At 37.5% G+C, this 19237-nt stretch overlaps 1 protein-coding gene across 1 annotated transcript in view; it reads left to right on the plus strand.

The window, feature by feature from the left end:
• The window catches only part of SLC49A4 (solute carrier family 49 member 4), an 88519-nt gene that overhangs the window by 53747 nt on the left and 15535 nt on the right, over nt 1-19237 (plus strand). The window contains exons 7-8 of the mRNA XM_015082255.3: nt 1398-1525; nt 14936-15118. Of these exons, the coding sequence (XP_014937741.3) occupies nt 1398-1525; nt 14936-15118 (311 nt within the window). The remainder of the gene's footprint in view (nt 1-1397; nt 1526-14935; nt 15119-19237) is intronic.

The raw sequence follows: 19237 nt of genomic DNA on the forward strand, positions 1-19237 counted from the left end.
ACTGTTTTCGGAGTTTCTTGAGGGAAATTTCTATGAAGCTGTGGAACGTTTTCAGAGTACAAAAGAATTTTCTGCTGGTAAACTTTAATAGTTGAGAACAAACATAAGTCACTGGGCAAAGATGCATCCATGTTTTCCACCAAAAGATGGCATCAGCTGTCACAGAAAGCTATTTTAGTCCAGGCAATGCTTACAAACATGATTAACCTTATCATGTCAAATAAGCACAAAAGATAGTATTGAAAATATTAAGAAGGACAGTAATATAATTACAATAAAAATTAAAATCAACTTTAAAACTTCAAAGTAGAAAAAACACAGTAAATGTTATATTTGGGATGAGATCAGTTTTTCTGCAGCAGGAACAATTCTGAAGGCCTGAGTACGCTGCATGTAGGCACAGCCAGAGGATTGTGCCTGTACAAATTAGCAGATGAGGAAAAGTTAATTGGCAAATGGAAAAGTTGTGGGTCATAACTAAACAATAAGCATCTCTACCATTTGCCTTTTAATTTCATGTTAATTCATAAAAAAGCAGAAATTTTGAGAACTTAAAATGCCCTGAAACATTAGCCACAACCTTTGTAGGACAGTAGTCATTACTCCAGAGCTACATTCTTGCTCTCCTGGAGCTTACTAATAGGGAAGACAAAAAGTAAATGCAAAAACAAAAGAAATGCCAATAGAGATCAATGCTGTGAAGAAAATAGAGTGTGGAGATGGGATGGTGAGGGCTTCTTTCATGAGCAGGGAGAGCTTTATTGAACTGAGACCTGAATGAGCAGAGTAAGCTAGAGAAAGTCACATGAAGAATGAGGGTACCAGCATTCCTGGCAAACAGGACAAATACCAAAGGTACATATTGCTATGGGAAACAACCCTAGCTTGTATGAGAAAAAAAAACACGGCTGTCCAACTGGAGAATAGTAAGGCAGAGGGAGAGTGGAGGCACAGACCAGATCATATAGGACCCCGGTGGCTCCGTGGGTAAGCATTTGGATTCTCTGAGTTTGAATTTTGGGAGAGCCATGTTTGCAAGTTGATGTCAGCAAGTTAGCCTGTTTTCTAAAACTAGAATAATATAATGCTCATTATAGGATGTTTGGAAATTATAGAAATATATAAAGAAAGTAAAAGTAGCATTTAAAAAACACAGAATCCATCCTGTAATTTACAGACCTTGAACAGAGATCACATTTTGTATGTTTTGTAAGAGAAAAAAATATTTGCCATGATATATGCAAAATGTGCTAGTTAAAAAAGGTTTTTTTACTTGCTTTAAAAAGAACTCCTAGAAATTTTTTCAAGAAATTATTGCTTAATGAAAGTGTGTCATTGATTTAAACAGTATTTTAAAAATCCAAGTAGAATTATAATAGAACATTGTTTCTTTTCAGGTTTGCAGATTTTATCAGGGGTATGCTGAAACTAATTCTTCTCCTCCTGTTTTCTGGGGCTACACTGTCATCCACGTGGTTCACCCTGACCTGTTTGAACAGCATCACACACCTGCCTTTAACCACAGGTGAACACAGACTATTTTGAACTTTGAATAGATATTTTCAGATCACAAAAATATATAAACCCAGACAGTAGGAATTTTCCTTGTTAGAGATATAACGGAAATATAATAATAATTACTATAAAACTATAAAAATTCTAAAACTAATAAATATACAAAAAGGTCTCCCACGTCCAGACATCAGACTATCTTCCCATCTAAAAAGAGTCCAAGAATAACTAAAAATATTTTCATTGGTATTTTCACATGGAAAAGAAATGTAATCCTTAGCCTAAACTCATATAGCTTGGAAAAGCCTATATTCTTTTAAAATTCATATCAGAGCATAATACAGAAATTTTTATCTTCTTTATAGCCATTACATCATTAAGCAGTAAGGAAAATGAACAGAGGCAAAAAGCTATGATGTTTGAAGTATATACCAGTAAAATTCTTTCTACACCTATAGGTTATTCAGTCTTCGTACACTATCAATACAAAACAAAACTTACTAGAAAATACCTTTAGGAAGTATATTACAGACAGCTTATTCAGCTCATCTAATTGACCTGAAATATTTAATTTTTTTTTAATGTTTATTTATTTTTGAGACAGAGAGAGGCAGAGCATGAATGGGGAAAGAGGGTCAGAGAGAGAGGGAGACACAGAATCCAAAGCAGGCTCCAGGTTCTGAGCTGTCAGCACAGAGCCCAATGAGGGGCTCGAACTTACGGACCCTGAGATCATGACCTGAGCCGAAGTTGGACGCTTAACTGACTGAGCCACCCAGGTGCCCCTGACCTGAAATATTTATAGTTGCTATTGCATTTTTTTGTTTTGTTTTATTTTAGAGAGAGCATGATCAGGGGAGAGGGGCGGCGGGGGGGGATGGTTAGGAGAGAGAGAGAGAGAGAGAGAGGAATGAATCTTAAGCAGGCTCCATGCTCAGCGCAGAACCCGACTTGGGGCTTGATCCCATGACCCGGGATTATGACCTGAGCTGAAACTGAGAGTCAAATACTCAACCAACTGAGCCACCCAGGTGCCCCGCTATTGTGTTGTTATCAATACTGTCATTTGGGGGTCTATATTAGTTTACCATGGCCACTATAACAAGTTATCACAAATACAGTGGCTTAAAACAACACCAGTTTATTGTCTTACATTTCTGTAAGTTAGAAGTCCAATGTGGGTCTCACTAGGCTAAAGTCAAAGTGTGGGCAAACTCTAGACAAGGGAAGAATACACTATCTTGCCTTTTCTGACTTCCAGAGGTCACCCAGATTCCTGGATTCCCTTCCTCCATCTTTAAAGCCTGCCATGGGTCAAGTCCTTCTCACACAGCATTACCCGCGCCTTTCTTCCAAGTCACATCTTCCTCTGAGGTCTAATCCTCTGCTGTTTTCTCTACTTTTAAGGATCCCTGTGATTATACTGAACCCACCCAGATAATTCAGGATAAGCTCTCAATTTTAAGGTCAACTGATTAGTAACCTTAATTCCATCTGCAGCCTTAATTGTATACGGACAAAAGGAACCTTTCTCTAATGGAGTCCCCATGAAATACGCATGCCATTGGTCAATAGGCCCCAATAGAGCCACTTCAGACTCTTGTTAACTCTTACCCATACAAGTGCTTATTACAGCAAATAATCCTACAATTTTATAGCCTACTTTGTAACAAACAATCCTATATTCTACCTTTATAACAAATAATCCCATAATAAACACATAATCCAGTAGGTGGCTATTACTTACAAATGGAATAAAAAATCTGCATCTTGAGCAATCTTTTATTAAGAAAAAAAAAAAAGTAAGTGGGGGTGCCTTGGTGGTTCAGTCGGTTAAGTGTCTGACTCCTGGTTTCCTCTCAAGTTATCATCTCACTGTTCATGAGTTCAGGCCCCATATTGGACTCTGTGCACTAGCACAGAGCCTGCTTGGGATTCTGTCTCTCCCTCTCTCTGTGCCCTTCCCCCACTCAACTCTCTCTGTCTCTTAAAATAAATAAACTTCAAAAAAATTTTAAAAAGGAAGAAACAATAACAGAGCCCTCATGGTCTATAAAATAATATGTCATAGTATCCCAATTTGGATTTCAGTGCTCTGTTATAAAAGGACCAGCAATTTATATATCAAAGGTACCAAATTTTTCAAAGACAGCCTTTGAACTCACAACCCTGCAATCAAGACCTGCGCTGAGATAGAGAGTCAGATGCTTGCTTAATGGACTGAGCCACCCCGGCACTCCAAAGACAGCCTTTATTTTGGAGTTCCTACCACTTCTACAGTGACACTTTTATAGGTTGCCCTATATCCACGACTACCAAACTACACCAGGCCAGCTTCCCTGGAGTTCCACAGCAAACTCAAAAGGGCAATGTGGGTTATTTTAAATTTCTGCAGTCAAATGCTCTACCCCTGAGCTATACCCCCTAAATTTCTGAAGGAAACACAGAGATATTCCACATCTGTCGGACACTTTGTGAACCTCTAGTTCAAGAGAGTTCCCAGTTTTGTCATTAGATCTTACTACATTCTTTTCGATGACATCACATCTCTGCGAAGTTAGGTTTCCTGCAGCTGCTGTGATAAAAAGCAAGTGCTGCACAAAAATCAGGACCAGGAAATGAGGGTGTCGATCTGATTGTAAGAGTTGATCCCAAGATTTGAGAAGGCATGCATTGCCCATCAGATGCACGCATCTCATTAGTAAGCAATTGTGGTTGAGATATACATATATATATATATATATATATGTTAAATTGTTTGGACCTAACTATGTAATGAACAGAATTGTTAGCTATTTCTTTTGGCCTTGGGGCACCATGAAAAAATTACTAAAGCACTAAGGGTGCTGCAAAGGAAGGTTTGGAAATCTCTGTTTTGTACCATCCTGCCAGGTATCCTTAACTTTAATTTTTATTGCTTTGCCTATAAAGCCCAGTTGTCCAGAGTAATAAGTTTTGGATACTGTGCACTTTTTTTATACTAACATACCTACATTAGGTTTTTGAGCAATTTTGGCAAGCATTTTGGGCCAGAATTTTTTGTTTTATTTTATTCTGGTATAATTTCATAATTTAGCAATTGCACAACATTCCGGTAGAATAGTTTTAGTTTACAACTCCTCATATAACATTACACTCAGATTTTTGTATGTATCTGTTAGATTTTATAAGAACAAAGTTGTGAGTACATAATGAACACGTTTTTCCCTTGAATTAAGTGTAGAATATTCATTATAAGATATTGCATTCATTAAATTTTATGTGTTTTCTATTTAACATGATGAATTAACAGTTTTATCTCTGGGTGGTGGCAGTAAGAATGTTTCTTTTATTGCCTTCTTTTTTGTCTAGATTTGTAATAATGAGCATTTTTTTACTTTTATAATCAGAAAAAAGAAAGTATATATTTGAAAACTATACATCTTTTTAAATCTTAAGGGAAAATTGATATTATTGACCTTGGTCAGGACTATGGTTTTCCCATCTGTCCTTGAAAACAATTATGTTGGACAGAAAGGAAAGCAGAATTCTAAATTAAATCAAAGCCAGAATTGAAAGGTTGAGTTTGTATGGCCATCTTAACAACTGAATTTATAAATTCTACTGTTGTTTTCAATTGCAAGTGAGTTTTTGAATGTCACTTAGAAACTCCTGAAAGAAAGAAACTCCTGAAAGATGTGTTTTTAAATTAAAAGCACACTGTTGAAACCTAGACTTTTCAGTCCTTCTCTGAATGATCATAGTGGGATTTTTTTTCTTTCCTGATACCATTTAATAGTTACTTGAATGTGTGTCTTATCTCCCCTACCAATCACAAAATCTGGAGCATAGACTCGTGCCTTATAAATTCTGACACCCAACTCCCAACCCACTACCTAGCTCTAGATCCTGACTAATGAGTGAATGAGTGAGTGAGTGAATGAAGTGTACATTACCTCCATTTTTTTAAGTTTATTTATTTATTTTGAGAGAGTGGGGGAGGGGCAGAGATAGAGAATCCCAAGTAGGCTCCATACTGTCACTGTGGAGCCCCATGTGGGGCTCGATATCACACTTATCATGTCCTGAGCCAGAATCAAGAGTTGGACCCTTAACCTACTGAGCCAACCAGGCACCCCACCTGCATTTTGAATCTCAGTAGATATGACTTATTGCAAATAATAGCAACTGTGGCCACTCTTTGTTATTCAGCACTAGCTGCAGAAAGGCAAAAGGGCACATTTTAGTGGAACAATGGAGAATTTGAATAAATCTGTCACAGATACTCTTACTGCCTTTGTAAAAATCTGACCTAATTCCTTCTAAGTAAAAGAGGTTTCATGAAAGGGAACTTACTACAAAATCTAATTATAGACACATCTAGACCTTTAGACTGATATTTAAAGCCAGTAATGGCAAATTCGTATTTCTTTTTTACCAGAGTCATTATTCTATTTTTAATGTGGAAAATATCTAGTCTTTTTACCATTTCCAGTAAATTTAGTATTCCTTTTGTTGCTTTTAAATAACAGAGGACTCTACATGAAAAGTGTGAAAATATATGCATTGATTGTAATTACTGACTTAATAAATTAAAAGCTAGTTAATTTTGTTCAAGCCATGTTTAAAAGTGCTGTTACTGCTAAAACCTTCTGTTGCAATATTTTGTGGTCCACTGATCTTGATACTATTGTTGCCATCTCTATAGAAGAAAAACTGAATCATTCCATTCTATCTAAAGGTGCATTTTTTTTAATGTTTATTTATTTATGTTGTGAGAGAGAGAGCAATCGAAAGGTGGGGAAGAGGCAGAGAGAAAAGGAGAAAGACAATCCCAAGCAGGCTCCACACTGTCAGCGCAGAGCTTGACGTGGGGCTCAATCTCAGAACCCTGGGATCACGACCTGAGCCAAAATCAAGAGTTGGTGGCTTAACTGACTGAGCCACCAAGGTGCCCCATAAAAGTGCACCATTTTGATACGTGTACTTGCATATATACATCCCCTTGGAAGCTATCAGCAGTATGCTTTTATTTCCTTAAGGAGACTCAGTATTTATAATTGTGTTATATGTTTATTAATTGAAGTATCTTCAACAGGGCAAATAAATAAATTCATGACTGGATAATGTGAGTTTCAAAATCTTGAAGCTTATTCTATATACAAAGTTATGAAAATGCATTTCACCTTATCTGAAAAGTAGACATCTAGCCCCGTTTGCCACAACTCACACAGTCATTTTTCACTGAACAGATAAATGCTTTGAAAACGGCATTTTGAAAAATGTTAGCACTTTGGTGTTGAGTTTACTGAAACAATATAATTTGAGTTTTAGCAGAAGTGGCCTTGGGAGGTTCTTTATCTAATTCAAGTTACTGGAAGGCCTCAGTGGCGAAGTCAGACATAGATAGTGAGTGGGGAGTAAGGGGGAAAGATAAGCTAGACACGAGCCCCTTGACAATGATAGGTGACTACAAGCTGACTTCAAGTGGTATTTGAAGAAAGAAAATATACTCGGTTGTATTGAAAGGCATGTGACATGTATAGGCTAGAGAGTGATCCTCTTAATATATTTTCATGTATCTTGCTTTTATTAAGATAATTATGTCCCACTTTAACAGCATGCAAAGAAATAAAAACATACATTTACCCCAAAATGGAGGGGAAATGAGAAAACTCAGAAAGGGATGATGAGCATGATTATAATATGCACACTTTTAAGGAAATTAGGGATTTTAAGGAAAGGTAGGTAAGTGACTTAATTATTCTTTCCAACTTTATGAACTAGAAGTGACTGTTACTCATGTTCATGACTCTGTGATCAAGAAGGAAAAAACAGAAGGTGGATTAAAGGAAGAAAATGGATTTGTGAAAAATCTTAAATTAAGAGCCATGATATGCTGATAGGACCTATTGAGCAAGATACTATAATGTTTATCCATGGAGATTTTCAAGAAGAGAAATGAGTCTGTAAACAGACTCTGTTTCTGAAAGATAGAGGGCTTGACCAGGTGATCAGTGTTCCGTGATGCAACTGTGCATTGCCTTCTATAGAACCATAAGTAGTTCTTGGGGAACTTAAAAGTTACTGATAAACCTATACCTGTACTACCTGATATAGTACAACCAATCTCTACCCTGGGCCCACTATTTCAAAGGGTTATTAGTTGTGCTTCATTTCTGCAAGATAACTACTTTGCCTTCCACCGTAAGAGACTCTAAACATAACTGTCAGCCTTTATAGGACTAACCATGCCAACAAAGAGGCTAAACAAGGGACACAAATAAAATAATAACATAAATAAAGTCATTGCTATTAATGAATATTGCAGCAAAATATGCCCTATACTTTTTTGAAACCACGGTTTCATGTACTGCATGTTTTAATCAGTGGCAGATCATGAAGACCACAACAATCATTTTTAGGAAGAAAATCTGAGGCTGAGAAGAGAGGCACAGCTCAACAATATAGAAATGTTATATCAGTGTGTGTGTACATATGTATGTGTGTATCCCGTATATTCAACACACCTAAAACCCATGAACAAACATATTGTGAATGTTTACTGTTTCTCTTTACACATGTGTCTTTATTTCCTGAAGGAGTATTTTCAAATGCAATATCAAGGTTAATTTAGATTGTAGAAATATTTTTAATAAAGGTTTAATCTAATAATTCCCAGGTAGCTTTCCTAACTTTATCATAAAATAAAATTTAGTCAGTATGCATAATCATAAAATTTATCCAATAAAGTACATTAATAAGCCAACTCTTTAGGGAAATTTCTTGATTCTAATCTTTAAAAATTTTCATGATAAAAATTTATTGTACTTATTTTATAATCTTATTTCTTATTTATAATACTTCCTAATAAAACTGGAAAGAAATTCTGTATTATTCATATCTACTGAGAAGCACCTATGGAAGTTTTAGTCTCAGTTAGGCTCTCTACCTAAATTTATTTGTTATTGATCTGCTTAAATGAACCTCAGTTATCATCTGGTATAACTTATCATTCAATAAGTGAGTCTCTTTGCTTACAATCCAGAGATATGCCCATCTCACTGCAACTGGAATCCCGCCTGGATGAGGAAGCCATTCCCTGTCCCATTGTTTATCAGCTCTGGGTCCTGGGAAATTCTTCCTCCTATGGAGAGAGCTGATTTGGAGCAACACAGCCCACAGGGCAGGTCAGCTCCCTCCCTCTTCCACTGACACCCTCAAAACATTGTACCTGTCTTGTCTGGACTTAGCCTTAATCTAAGCATCCACCAGTTCTCACAAGCTGCCCTCATCAAACATGGATTCCCAGCACTGACCACCACAATCAGTCTCTTCTAAACCTACCATACTTTGTCAGGGTTTTCCTTAAAACCTATTGCTAATAGATTTCAGCCCACTTTTCCTGCTGTACTCAGCACCTGATAGTGGGGGCTATTGCTTCTCATGGTTAGACATAGCTTTTTTTTTTTTTTTAAGAAAAAAGAATGAAGTATAATTATTTTCTTCACACTGTGCATATAAATGGCTACTAAGCCAATAGCTGTCGATCATATTCCTTTAGGTTAGGAGTCATTTGAGGATACAGTGTGTCCTATTTATTGTTCCAACATAGTGGCTTACAAAAAATAGGTGCCTGATAAATGGTTTTGAAAAAAGGCTTATGTTTTCCCTATTAAATACCTAAACAATAATTTTTGAACCCATTTTACATGTATCATGATTAAGGTTCATCTTCTTTGTAACTTTTTGGGTTTTTTATTTTGTCATCTAGCTTATTTATGTTCAGTCACTTCGAGCTTTTAGTGCTGAACACAGATTGGGGAAGCATGCTTTTTGTGTGAATACGATTGAATAAAGGAAATACCAAGTCTTGTTTGGGGTTTTGGGGGTTTTTGTTTTGTTTTGTTTTGTTTTGTTTTGTTTTTCAGTCTGACACAGTGGCTTCATGCTAGATTCTGTACACCTTAATTATATTATTTTTAGCAAAGCTAATTTACATTGTTTCCAAATAAGTCATTTTGACTTCCAGAACTTTCATCACTTCATCTGTAAAATGCTTCAAAGGGTCGATAAGGTGATCAAATATAATATATTTGAAAACAGCTTTAAAAATGCCTTAAAAATTATGTAAACCCAAGATTGAAAATTGTTTTGTTATTAATGATATCTTAAGAATCTCATTAAATGGTTGGAGCACCAGGGTGGCTTAGTCAGTTAAGCGTCCGACTTTGGCTCAGGTCATAATCTTACCGTTCGTGAGTTCAAACCCCAGGTCGGGCTCTGTGCTGACAGCTCAGAGCCTGGAGCTTACTTCAGATTCTGTGTCTTCCTCTCTCTCTCTGCCCCTCCCCTGCTCGCACTCTATCTCTCTCTCTCAAAAATAAATAAACATAATAATAATGAAAAAAAGAATCTCATTAAATGTTGAATGGGAATAGTTCTTACCTGAAATTTTGTGATTTATTTTATGACACCTAAGGTTTGAGTGTTTGGGTTACTAAAAATGTATTTATACGTAGTTTTATGTCCCTAAGATTAACTGACTTGGTTTGCCATTGGGAGCAGGAGTTGGGGAGGTAGTAGTTTCAGGGTTATGATCCAATTTGTGTTCTTGAAATACATCCATTGTAACTGTATTCTGTGTTGCACAGGACTTTGTTTTTTGCAGTTTGAATTGTGGGCCTGTGAAATTTTATTAACTTCTTTGAAAAAACTCTGCATCAGCATTGTATTTGTTCTACCAAATTACCTTGACTTTTTAATTGAAAGGCAGTTTATTATAATTTTAGTATCATAAAAAGTCATAGAAATACTTAACAATTATGTAGTTTGAGCCCTCTCTGACAAGCAGGAAATTATCTTGTCTGCCTGACTTTTCGTAGATGACATTCACCCACTGGATCAGACAAACCAGTGTATAAAGATACTGTATCAGACTCTAAACTAAAAACTCAAATGAAAGTCAAATTCAAATCGGCTTCTACTTTGTGCATGTCCCAGAGCACTGGGGAGTATATGAATTCAGTCCTGACACAGCTACTTTTCCCCACTTTGATTATGAATGATCTTAATTTAACCCTTTCCTATGTAAACTATTTTGATCCTTTATGCAATAACAAGTGATTTCAGCACATCCATCCAGTGTAAAACAACCTCTTGGTCATCATTTTCATATAATAGAAGAAGCAAACCCCAAGAGTGAGAGAATTAAATGAAAATACTTGCTTTTTCTTTAATTTTTAAATGTTTTTTTTATTTTTGAGAGGGAGAGAGACAGAGCGTGAGCGGGGGAGGGGCAGAGAGAGAGGGAGACACAGAATCAGAAGCAGGCTCCAGGCTCTGAGCTGTCAGCACAGAGACTGACACAGGGCTCGAACTTAGGAACCGTGAGATCATGACCTGAGCTGAAGTTGGATGCTTAGCCGACTGAGCCACCAGGCACCCTGAAAATACTTGGCTTTTTGAGTACTGGCCTCTGAAGTTATATTATACATCTCAGCTCGTCTATCCTACATGTAATAGGAATTCTTATAAAATGAAGTGAGAATATTTGTGTCAAGGATCCTGCACAAGGGCTGAGTTACGTGGCTCCCTGGTGTAGACATTAGGTCTAGGGGTCTTGCCACTCAGTGATAGCCATTTCTGAATCAGTGAGCTAAGAAACTTACATGGGGGGGCAGGTTGGATCAGCTGCTATTTCGTTAGTTTACAATACAGTTTTTTTTTTAATTTTTTTTTTTTAATGTTTATTTTTGAGACAGAGAGAGACAGAGCATGAATGGGGGAGGGGCAGAGAGAGAGGGAGACACAGAATCGGAAGCAGGCTCCAGGCTCTGAGCCACCAGCCCAGAGCCTGACGCAGGGCTCGAACTCACAAACCGTGAGATCGTGACCTGAGCTGAAGTCGGACGCTCAACCGACTGAGCCACCCAGGCGCCCCCAGTTCTTTTGTTTTTAAATAGCTAAGATACGCACAAAGTAAATAATTCAAATTCAAATAATAGGAAAAAAGTATAAAATGAAAAATGTCTACCCTCCTGTGGCCTCCAGTTTTTCTCTTTAGAGGCAACCCTGTATGTCAGTTTCTTAGGTATTTGCCCAGAGAATTCTATAAATTTACAAACAGCAGTGCGTGTGTTCTTTTTAAAAAGATAACACTCTTCACCTTTTTCACTTACGTACCTTAGATATCATTAATATCAGTATAGACAGAGTTACTTCCATTTTTAATAGTTACATAATATACCTTTGATGTTTGATACATTTTTAAACAACCAACCCCCTATCGGTGGACACTTAGCTTATTTATAATCTTTTTGTACTACAAACAATATTGCAATGAGTGTTCTCTATAATCTTGTACCTGCATAGCTATAGAATAAATACCTAGAAGTGGAATTGTTGGGTCAAAGAGTAAGTGCATTATTTATTTTGAAAAGCAGTTTCAAATTACCATCAGAAGATGAACTATTTACAGTTCTGTCAACAATGTTTAATTATAATAGAAGTCTAGTATTTCCAGTGATAAAGATTTCCTCTTCCCTTTCCAGAATTCAGATACCTAGGAAACCAAAATCATAAGATTCTTAATGAACATGAAATGAAACCAAGGGAGTTGGATGATCTTGAGTTTTCAGATGGGGCCCCCTGCTTCACCAAGCTCTGCTTCTCTGAGAAATTCTGTGTGTGTGTGTGTGTGTCTCATTTTTTTTTTTTTTGTACCATGCTTGATAAAAATCGATAAAACCAAACCTCTCTTTTCAAGACTTCATACTGATAGTCCTCTTTTTGTATATCCTTATCATTACATTATCATTCTTTTCTTTCTTTTACAACATGCAATTGTTCTATTATATACATATTGTGGTAATTTTTCATTTTCACTTGCCTGATTACAAACTGCATGTAAGGGTATATTTCAGACATAAAAATGTCAAAAGGAGTATTTCCAAACGTGTTTCCTAGAAACAGCTGATTCTATTAGTAGTTTGTGAATCTTTAGAAGTAGCACTTCCTGGTTCTTAAGAGATTGATTCTTCCTGGCATTTATTTCAATATTCTCTTATTTTGAACTCTTAGACTCATCTGTGTTTGGGTCGATAGCCATCTCTGCTCTGATTACCACTGACTGGCTGATAAATTATTATAGAGTGTTTTGTAGATAGAATATGCTATAAAAGCTACCGATGACATTCCATCCCTACATTTCCAAATGTCCCACTAATGAGTCACATGAGAAGAGGAATGTGTTGATTTGTTTATGTGATATGTGTCTAGCAAATATATAGTGAGCATGAGGGGTTTTGTTTTTAAGAATCTTGAGGGGCGCCTGGGTGGCTCAGTTGGTTAGGCGGCGGACTTCGGCTCAGGTCATGATCTCACAGTCCGTGAGTTCGAGCCCTGTGTCGGGCTCTGTGCTGACAGCTCAGAGACTGGAGCCTGCTTTAGATTCTGTGTCTCCCTCTCTCTCTGACCCTCCCTTGTTCATGCTCTGTCTCTCTCTGTCTCAAAAATAAATAAACATTTAAAAAAAAGAATCTTGAAAGTTACTTCATATTTTAAGTGGTATTTATTTTAACTATCAGATGCTTCCCGTTTAACTCTGTGAAAATTTGGTCACTGCTTTAGCCAGTAGTATGTTCTTTATTCACAGTCATCCTTTTGTTCTCTCTTTTCATATGTGCCTCCTAGTCAAAGAAAATCAGTATAATCACCAGCTATTTGTGTTATTAGAAGGACTAAATATTGGAGCGCCTGGGTGGCGCAGTCGGTTAAGCGTCCGACTTCAGCCAGGTCACGATCTCTCAGTCCGTGAGTTCGAGCCCCGCGTCAGGCTCTGGGCTGATGGCTCAGAGCCTGGAGCCTGTTTCCGATTCTGTGTCTCCCTCTCTCTCTGCCCCTCCTCCGTTCATGCTCTGTCTCTCTCTGTCCCACAAAAAAATAAATAAACGTTGAAAAAAAATTAAAAAAAAAAAAAAAAAGAATGACTAAATATTTTATAATCCTGAAAGGCTACTGTAATTAGAGGAGGAAATGGAAGTTGAGGTTCCTATACAGAAATTTTTTTTCCAGGGCATCTGGGTGGCTCAGTTGGTTAGATGTCTGACTCTTAATCTCAGCTCAGGTCACAGTCCTGCAGGCTGTAGGATCAAGCCCCACATTGGGCTCTGTGCTAACATCGTGGAGCCTGCTTGGGTTCTCTCCCCCTCTCTCTGCCCCTCCCCTGCTGGCACACTCCTTCTCTCAAAATAAATAAATAGATATTTTCAAAAAAGAATTTTTCCTTAACAAATATTCAAAATATTTTCCCAGAAAAAATAAAATATTTTTCCCAAAGTTCCCCTCTACTTGCTGGATGGGATGCTGCCCAGTTATGAATCATTTAATAAAGCCAATTAGATCTTCAGAATTCTTAAAATAAAATGTATTTTCCTGCTAACCTTAGGCTTAGAATGAATTCTACTCATTATCTGTGGGTATGATATACTTACTAGTCCAAAAGGGATGTGTTCTATAGGATATCATTTTTACCCCGTTGGTTCTTTTTTCACCTTCAAATTTAAAATAATGAGCATTTGTAGCTATGAAAAAATTCCTTGGAGTGGGGTGCATTTCCCTAGACATTTTTCTAAGAATAAGAATAATGCCCTTATTCAAAGATCAAAGATTTCACTACAGAATAGGGTTAATGGGCTTTTTATTGCTAACCTGGGATCCTAACCACTATTTATTATACATTTCTGGGTGAAGTTTTTTTTTCTATCTTCCTAAAAAGTTACATATTTTTAATTTTTTCTCTGAATTTTTATTTAAATTCTGGTTAACATATAGAAAGTTATGTATTTTTTAAACACTGTTGGCATAAAATTCAAAATTCCAAAAACACAAAATTCCAAAACTGAAGACTAGTTATATTTTTAACATTTCTCCGGGAGTTACATACTGAGTATTTTTATTTTGTATTTGAAGATGATTACTAACCAGTCCTTTTAAATACGTAATTTTTAGGAACACTTAATGTTTCTTACATTTATTCTTAGGTTTTAAGTTTTCTTTAAAATTCCAGAATGAGTTTAGATTTCAAATCAAGTTGCTGTATTTTATCTAAACCTCTGTCTGTCAGGAGTGTGACCGAGGGAGAAGAACCCTTTTAATTGTATATTATAGTGGTGAAATCACTTCTGTGCTTTGAAGTAATCCAAACCAAAATGATAAAGCAAATCCTGATGGTCATCTGGCAACAAAACCTTCTCCTATCTACTCCACAAAACCTGAGCAAAGAGCTGACAGATATGTGATGCTTTGTCAAACTTTATCAACTACCATTGAAAAGATATGAAATTCCAGAGTTGATACTTCTGAAAGAGAATACCCAGAAGATCTATGTGATATGACTCACTGTTGCTACCATGAAACTAAAATGTTTGTGTTTTCATTTTAGTGACATTATATGCCTCCTGCATTCTCCTGGGAGTGTTCTTGAATAGCAGTATACCTATATTTTTTGAGCTTTTTGTGGAGACTGTCTACCCAGTTCCAGAAGGAATTACTTGTGGAGTTGTCACTTTTTTAAGTAATATGTTCATGGGAGTACTTTTATTTTTTCTCACATTTTATCACACAGGTAAGAAATTTGACTTTTTATTTACTATCTAAATGTGTTATGAGAGAGGTTTGTGGCACTGGTGTATAGGGAATTTATATGGAGAATTCTCACCAAAGCAAATTACTTTGACAAAGCTTTCAGGTGCCTAAAAAAAAGATCCTCCATTTTGTTTTTCTTGAAATGCATCCTAGACTAATGTAATGCACCCTCACTGCCTAGAGTTTCTGGTTTAATTAACCTGGACTGGGGCCCTGTATTTATATTTTTAAAAACCCACCAAGTGATTCTAATATACTGGTTCTTGTTGAAAACCACTGGTATATTGCTTTTTAAAAGATACTTAGAATCTACTGTCTTCACATAAGGTACAAGTTAAAGCCAGAGGTAGATTTGTAGTGTCAATCCTTAGAGATGAATGAGAGGTCACCCAAGGAATGGGTAGAATATAAGGAACAGCACTCTCCAGTGAAACTTTTTAGGAGGCTGGCAGTGTTCTTTACTGTCCAGTACAGTACCACTAGCCACACTCAGCTAGTGCGAGTAAGGGATTGGACTTTTTACCATTTTATTTTAATTAATGTAAGTTGAAATTTAAATAGCTACACATAGCTAGTGGCTAGTGAATTGGTCAGCACAGGTATAGAGTGAAAAGAAGGTTGAAGTACCCAGTGGGTACGCCTTTGAAGAAAAGGGAGGCCCTTACAAGAGAGGAAGGGATGGGGTCCTGAACTCAAGTGGAGGAGTTAGACTTGGACAAAAGGAGTTAGGAGAGGAAGCAGTGCGGGCAGCCACAGAGGCAGACACGCTTCCCAGGGCGATTGTTGAAGGAGCTCCTTCTTGATGGCACCAGCTTCTGCTTAGAAGCCAGTTGTCTGTCAAGAGCTGGTGGGAAGATAGTGGAGACAGGGCTTAAGGAGAGAATGGAACATTAAAATAACCTTGGAGGGATGGGAGGAGACACCACAGGGACAGCTGGAAAGATTGCTGGGCACACTGAAGGCAGACCACCTGAGGTTGGGATCCATGGGTTTGTAGTGACTCCGTTTTGCACAGCTCTTTGGTTTTCTCTGATACTCATTCTTCTCTGTCCAAAATCTGTCTTGCTGTTTTGAAACATTTGAGCATAATTATCTAGTATTTTTTTCTTGCATGTTAAGGATTTATACTTGTGATTCTTGAATGTAAATTTTTATTAATTTCTACTAGGCTTGTATCCTATTTTATTTCCTCATCATAAGCGATCTGTTATTACTACCTTTTTTTCCTCATTGCTTTTCTCTTAACTGCTCATCAAGTACCAGTAAATTTGGATAATTTTTACATGGAAGAATCTAATTTTAAGATTCAAATGTAACACATGCTCTAAAGTGTAACAATCCAAGAGGCCTAATATTTTATAGGAAACTTCCTGACAGTCTTATAATTGAAATAATAGCCACAATAACCACCTTGACTGGAAAATACATTTTTGAAACTTTCAAAGCTGATGAAACAGAATCTGGCCTGGGTTTTAGACAACTTTTAATATAACATTTTCACCTAACAGCAAAAAGCATCCAAATGATATGTTAATTTCTTAATATATATGATTAACAACAAACTAGATCATTGCCACCAATCAGTAATGCAGGCAAAGTAGGTTTTAACTTTCCTAAACTTGATGTGAGGTCAGTTTCTCTTATGAAGGAGAGAGAGATTGATGAAGCCAGATTCCTGTTGACAGTCCTCTTGAAAACATGTGTTTCCATTAGGGAAAATGCCATCAGGAGGTGTTAGAATAAGGTCTTTCCCTCCAATGTGTTTTCTAAACAGAACAAACAATTCTAAATAGAATAAACAATTATTACACATCAGCTTTAATCCACTTCAGTTTGTCACAGTTGAAATTAAGAGGCTTAATGCCTCTCTTTTTGCATGGTGAAGTATGAGAGATGGCTATGTTGCCCCTTCAGGTGATAGAAACAATTTTCCAGCCCATGGACACAGCTCTGCTAAGTGGTCCCTGCAGCCTGGTAGAGCATGTTTTTTTCTGTCTGCTGGGAATAAGTTTTGTCCTCCCAGTATATAAAAATGACAACAGTAGAAGCCCGATAATGTTATCCTCCAGAAACCTCTTGCATGTGGTCTCTAAAACATAACACACGTTTATTCATCAGTTTAAGGCAGAGACTAACTACCCTTACATTGACTATGGAAGAGCCCAGTGTACCCCTGACCATCTTGCTTGGCCAGTAGAGAGTCTGTGTCACTCTGCTGGTCCAGCTGCAACTTTCAACTTGTTCAACAGAGACTGGAGTCTGACGCAAGGGTACTAGAACTGACATCAGTTGGCGTTCACCCCCCATTTTGCAGATTCCTAGTGACCAGGTACAAGCAGATGTTTTTGTTTCTTTGGCATGGGTGGCAGAAGAAACACTTAGCAACGTTTCTGCTAATTCCTGTCTCATTGATGTGATCAAGGATTTATCTAGCTGGGGAAAAAAACTTCCCTCTTTTTGCTTGGTTTCTGGTCACATGTTTGTATACATCTCTTGTGTGGGTGTTAAAGGTTTCTGCCTAATCTCCATGATTATTATGAAAAATGAAACTTTAAGTATTAATTTTAATCCGGCAAGATGATTTTCAGGAAAAAAGAAAATCTCAGTTCATTTTGATATTTTAGAGAGTTAATGAGAAGGTATGTGCGAAAGAGCCCTAGGCCAGGGCATTACTGGCACTCACCAAATGTTTGTTTTGTTTCCTTCTAGATAATTTGCTGTTTGCTGGTAATAATTTAAATATCTAGGGTTCTTTTTTTTTTTTTTAAGTTTATTTATTTTGAGAGAGAGAGACAGAGTGAGCAGGTTGGGGGCGAGAAAGAGAGAGAGAGAGACTGAGCCATTCAGGCGCCCCTAGGCTTCTGTTTTCTAGGGGTGCCTGGATGGCGCAGTCGGTTAAGCGTCTGACTTGGTTTTGGCTCAGGTCACGATCTCATGGTCCGTGGGTTTCAGTCCTGCGTTGGGCTCTGCGCTAATAGCGCACTGCTTGGGATTCTGTTTCCCTTTCTCTCTCTGCCCTTCCCTGCTCACTCTCTCTCCCTCTCTCAAAAATAAACATTAAAAAAAAAATGCTTTTTACATGTTTATTTGTTAGTGTGTGTAATAAATGCATACAAATATGCCCACATCTCTCTAAGGCTAAGGTTACTAGAACCATGGAGACCTTGTTGAGGCTCTTTCATGTATGACTAGTTGATCTCGCCCCAAAAGTCCTGTAGCGGGAGTTCACATGCCTCACAACTGAGGTTTGAGGATACCTACATTACAAGTCTGAAGATTCTGCAAAGTTATCTCCTAAAAATAACTTTTAGTTCCCCAGCCAGTACCCCAAACATTTCATAGGATGAATGGAAGTCCCTTCCATTACAGCCAGCATTCAAATGCCATAATTCAGTCACGTTAAAACTTGAAAAACTCACCCAGAAGTTAGTTACATGTCAGGACTCAATTCCGTCAGTTATGTGATTGGAAGTCCTGTATTTTAATCATCATGAAGATCTCTGGTTTCGTAGGTCACTCCTTGAAGAAGTACTAAACCTTCTGACTAGCATTTTATTTCCCCACAACGTGCTACTTAGTGGGTGACTGTGTCAGATATAATTTTTCAGGGCTATACAGACTAGCCCCAAAATGACCACATTAGAATGGCTTGCCAAACAAGAAAGCCTCCACTGGTGATTTGCTTGCAGATCATGGCCATTGCCATCATTGACGATGGATGTCATACCAGTTTCTATGCCAGTGGCACTGGCTTCTTTGGAGCCCTGGGCCACAGGGTCTCCCATGTCCTGTTTTTATTCTTTTTTTTTTTTTTTCAACGTTTATTTATTTTTGGGACAGAGAGAGACAGAGCATGAACGGGGGAGGGGCAGAGAGAGAGGGAGACACAGAATCGGAAACAGGCTCCAGGCTCTGAGCCATCAGCCCAGAGCCCGACGCGAGGCTCGAACTCACGAACCGTGAGATCGTGACCTGAGCTGAAGTCGGACGCTCAACCGACTGCGCCACCCAGGCGCCCCTGTCCTGTTTTTATTCTATTTGGGGTATCTGGAACAGTGTCAGAAGTTTCTTAGAGTTTTTCTGTCTTGGGGTTTTCAAG

The sequence above is a fragment of the Acinonyx jubatus genome, chromosome C2 (genome assembly GCF_027475565.1).
Source record: "Acinonyx jubatus isolate Ajub_Pintada_27869175 chromosome C2, VMU_Ajub_asm_v1.0, whole genome shotgun sequence".
Classification (NCBI taxonomy): Eukaryota; Metazoa; Chordata; class Mammalia; order Carnivora; family Felidae; genus Acinonyx; species Acinonyx jubatus.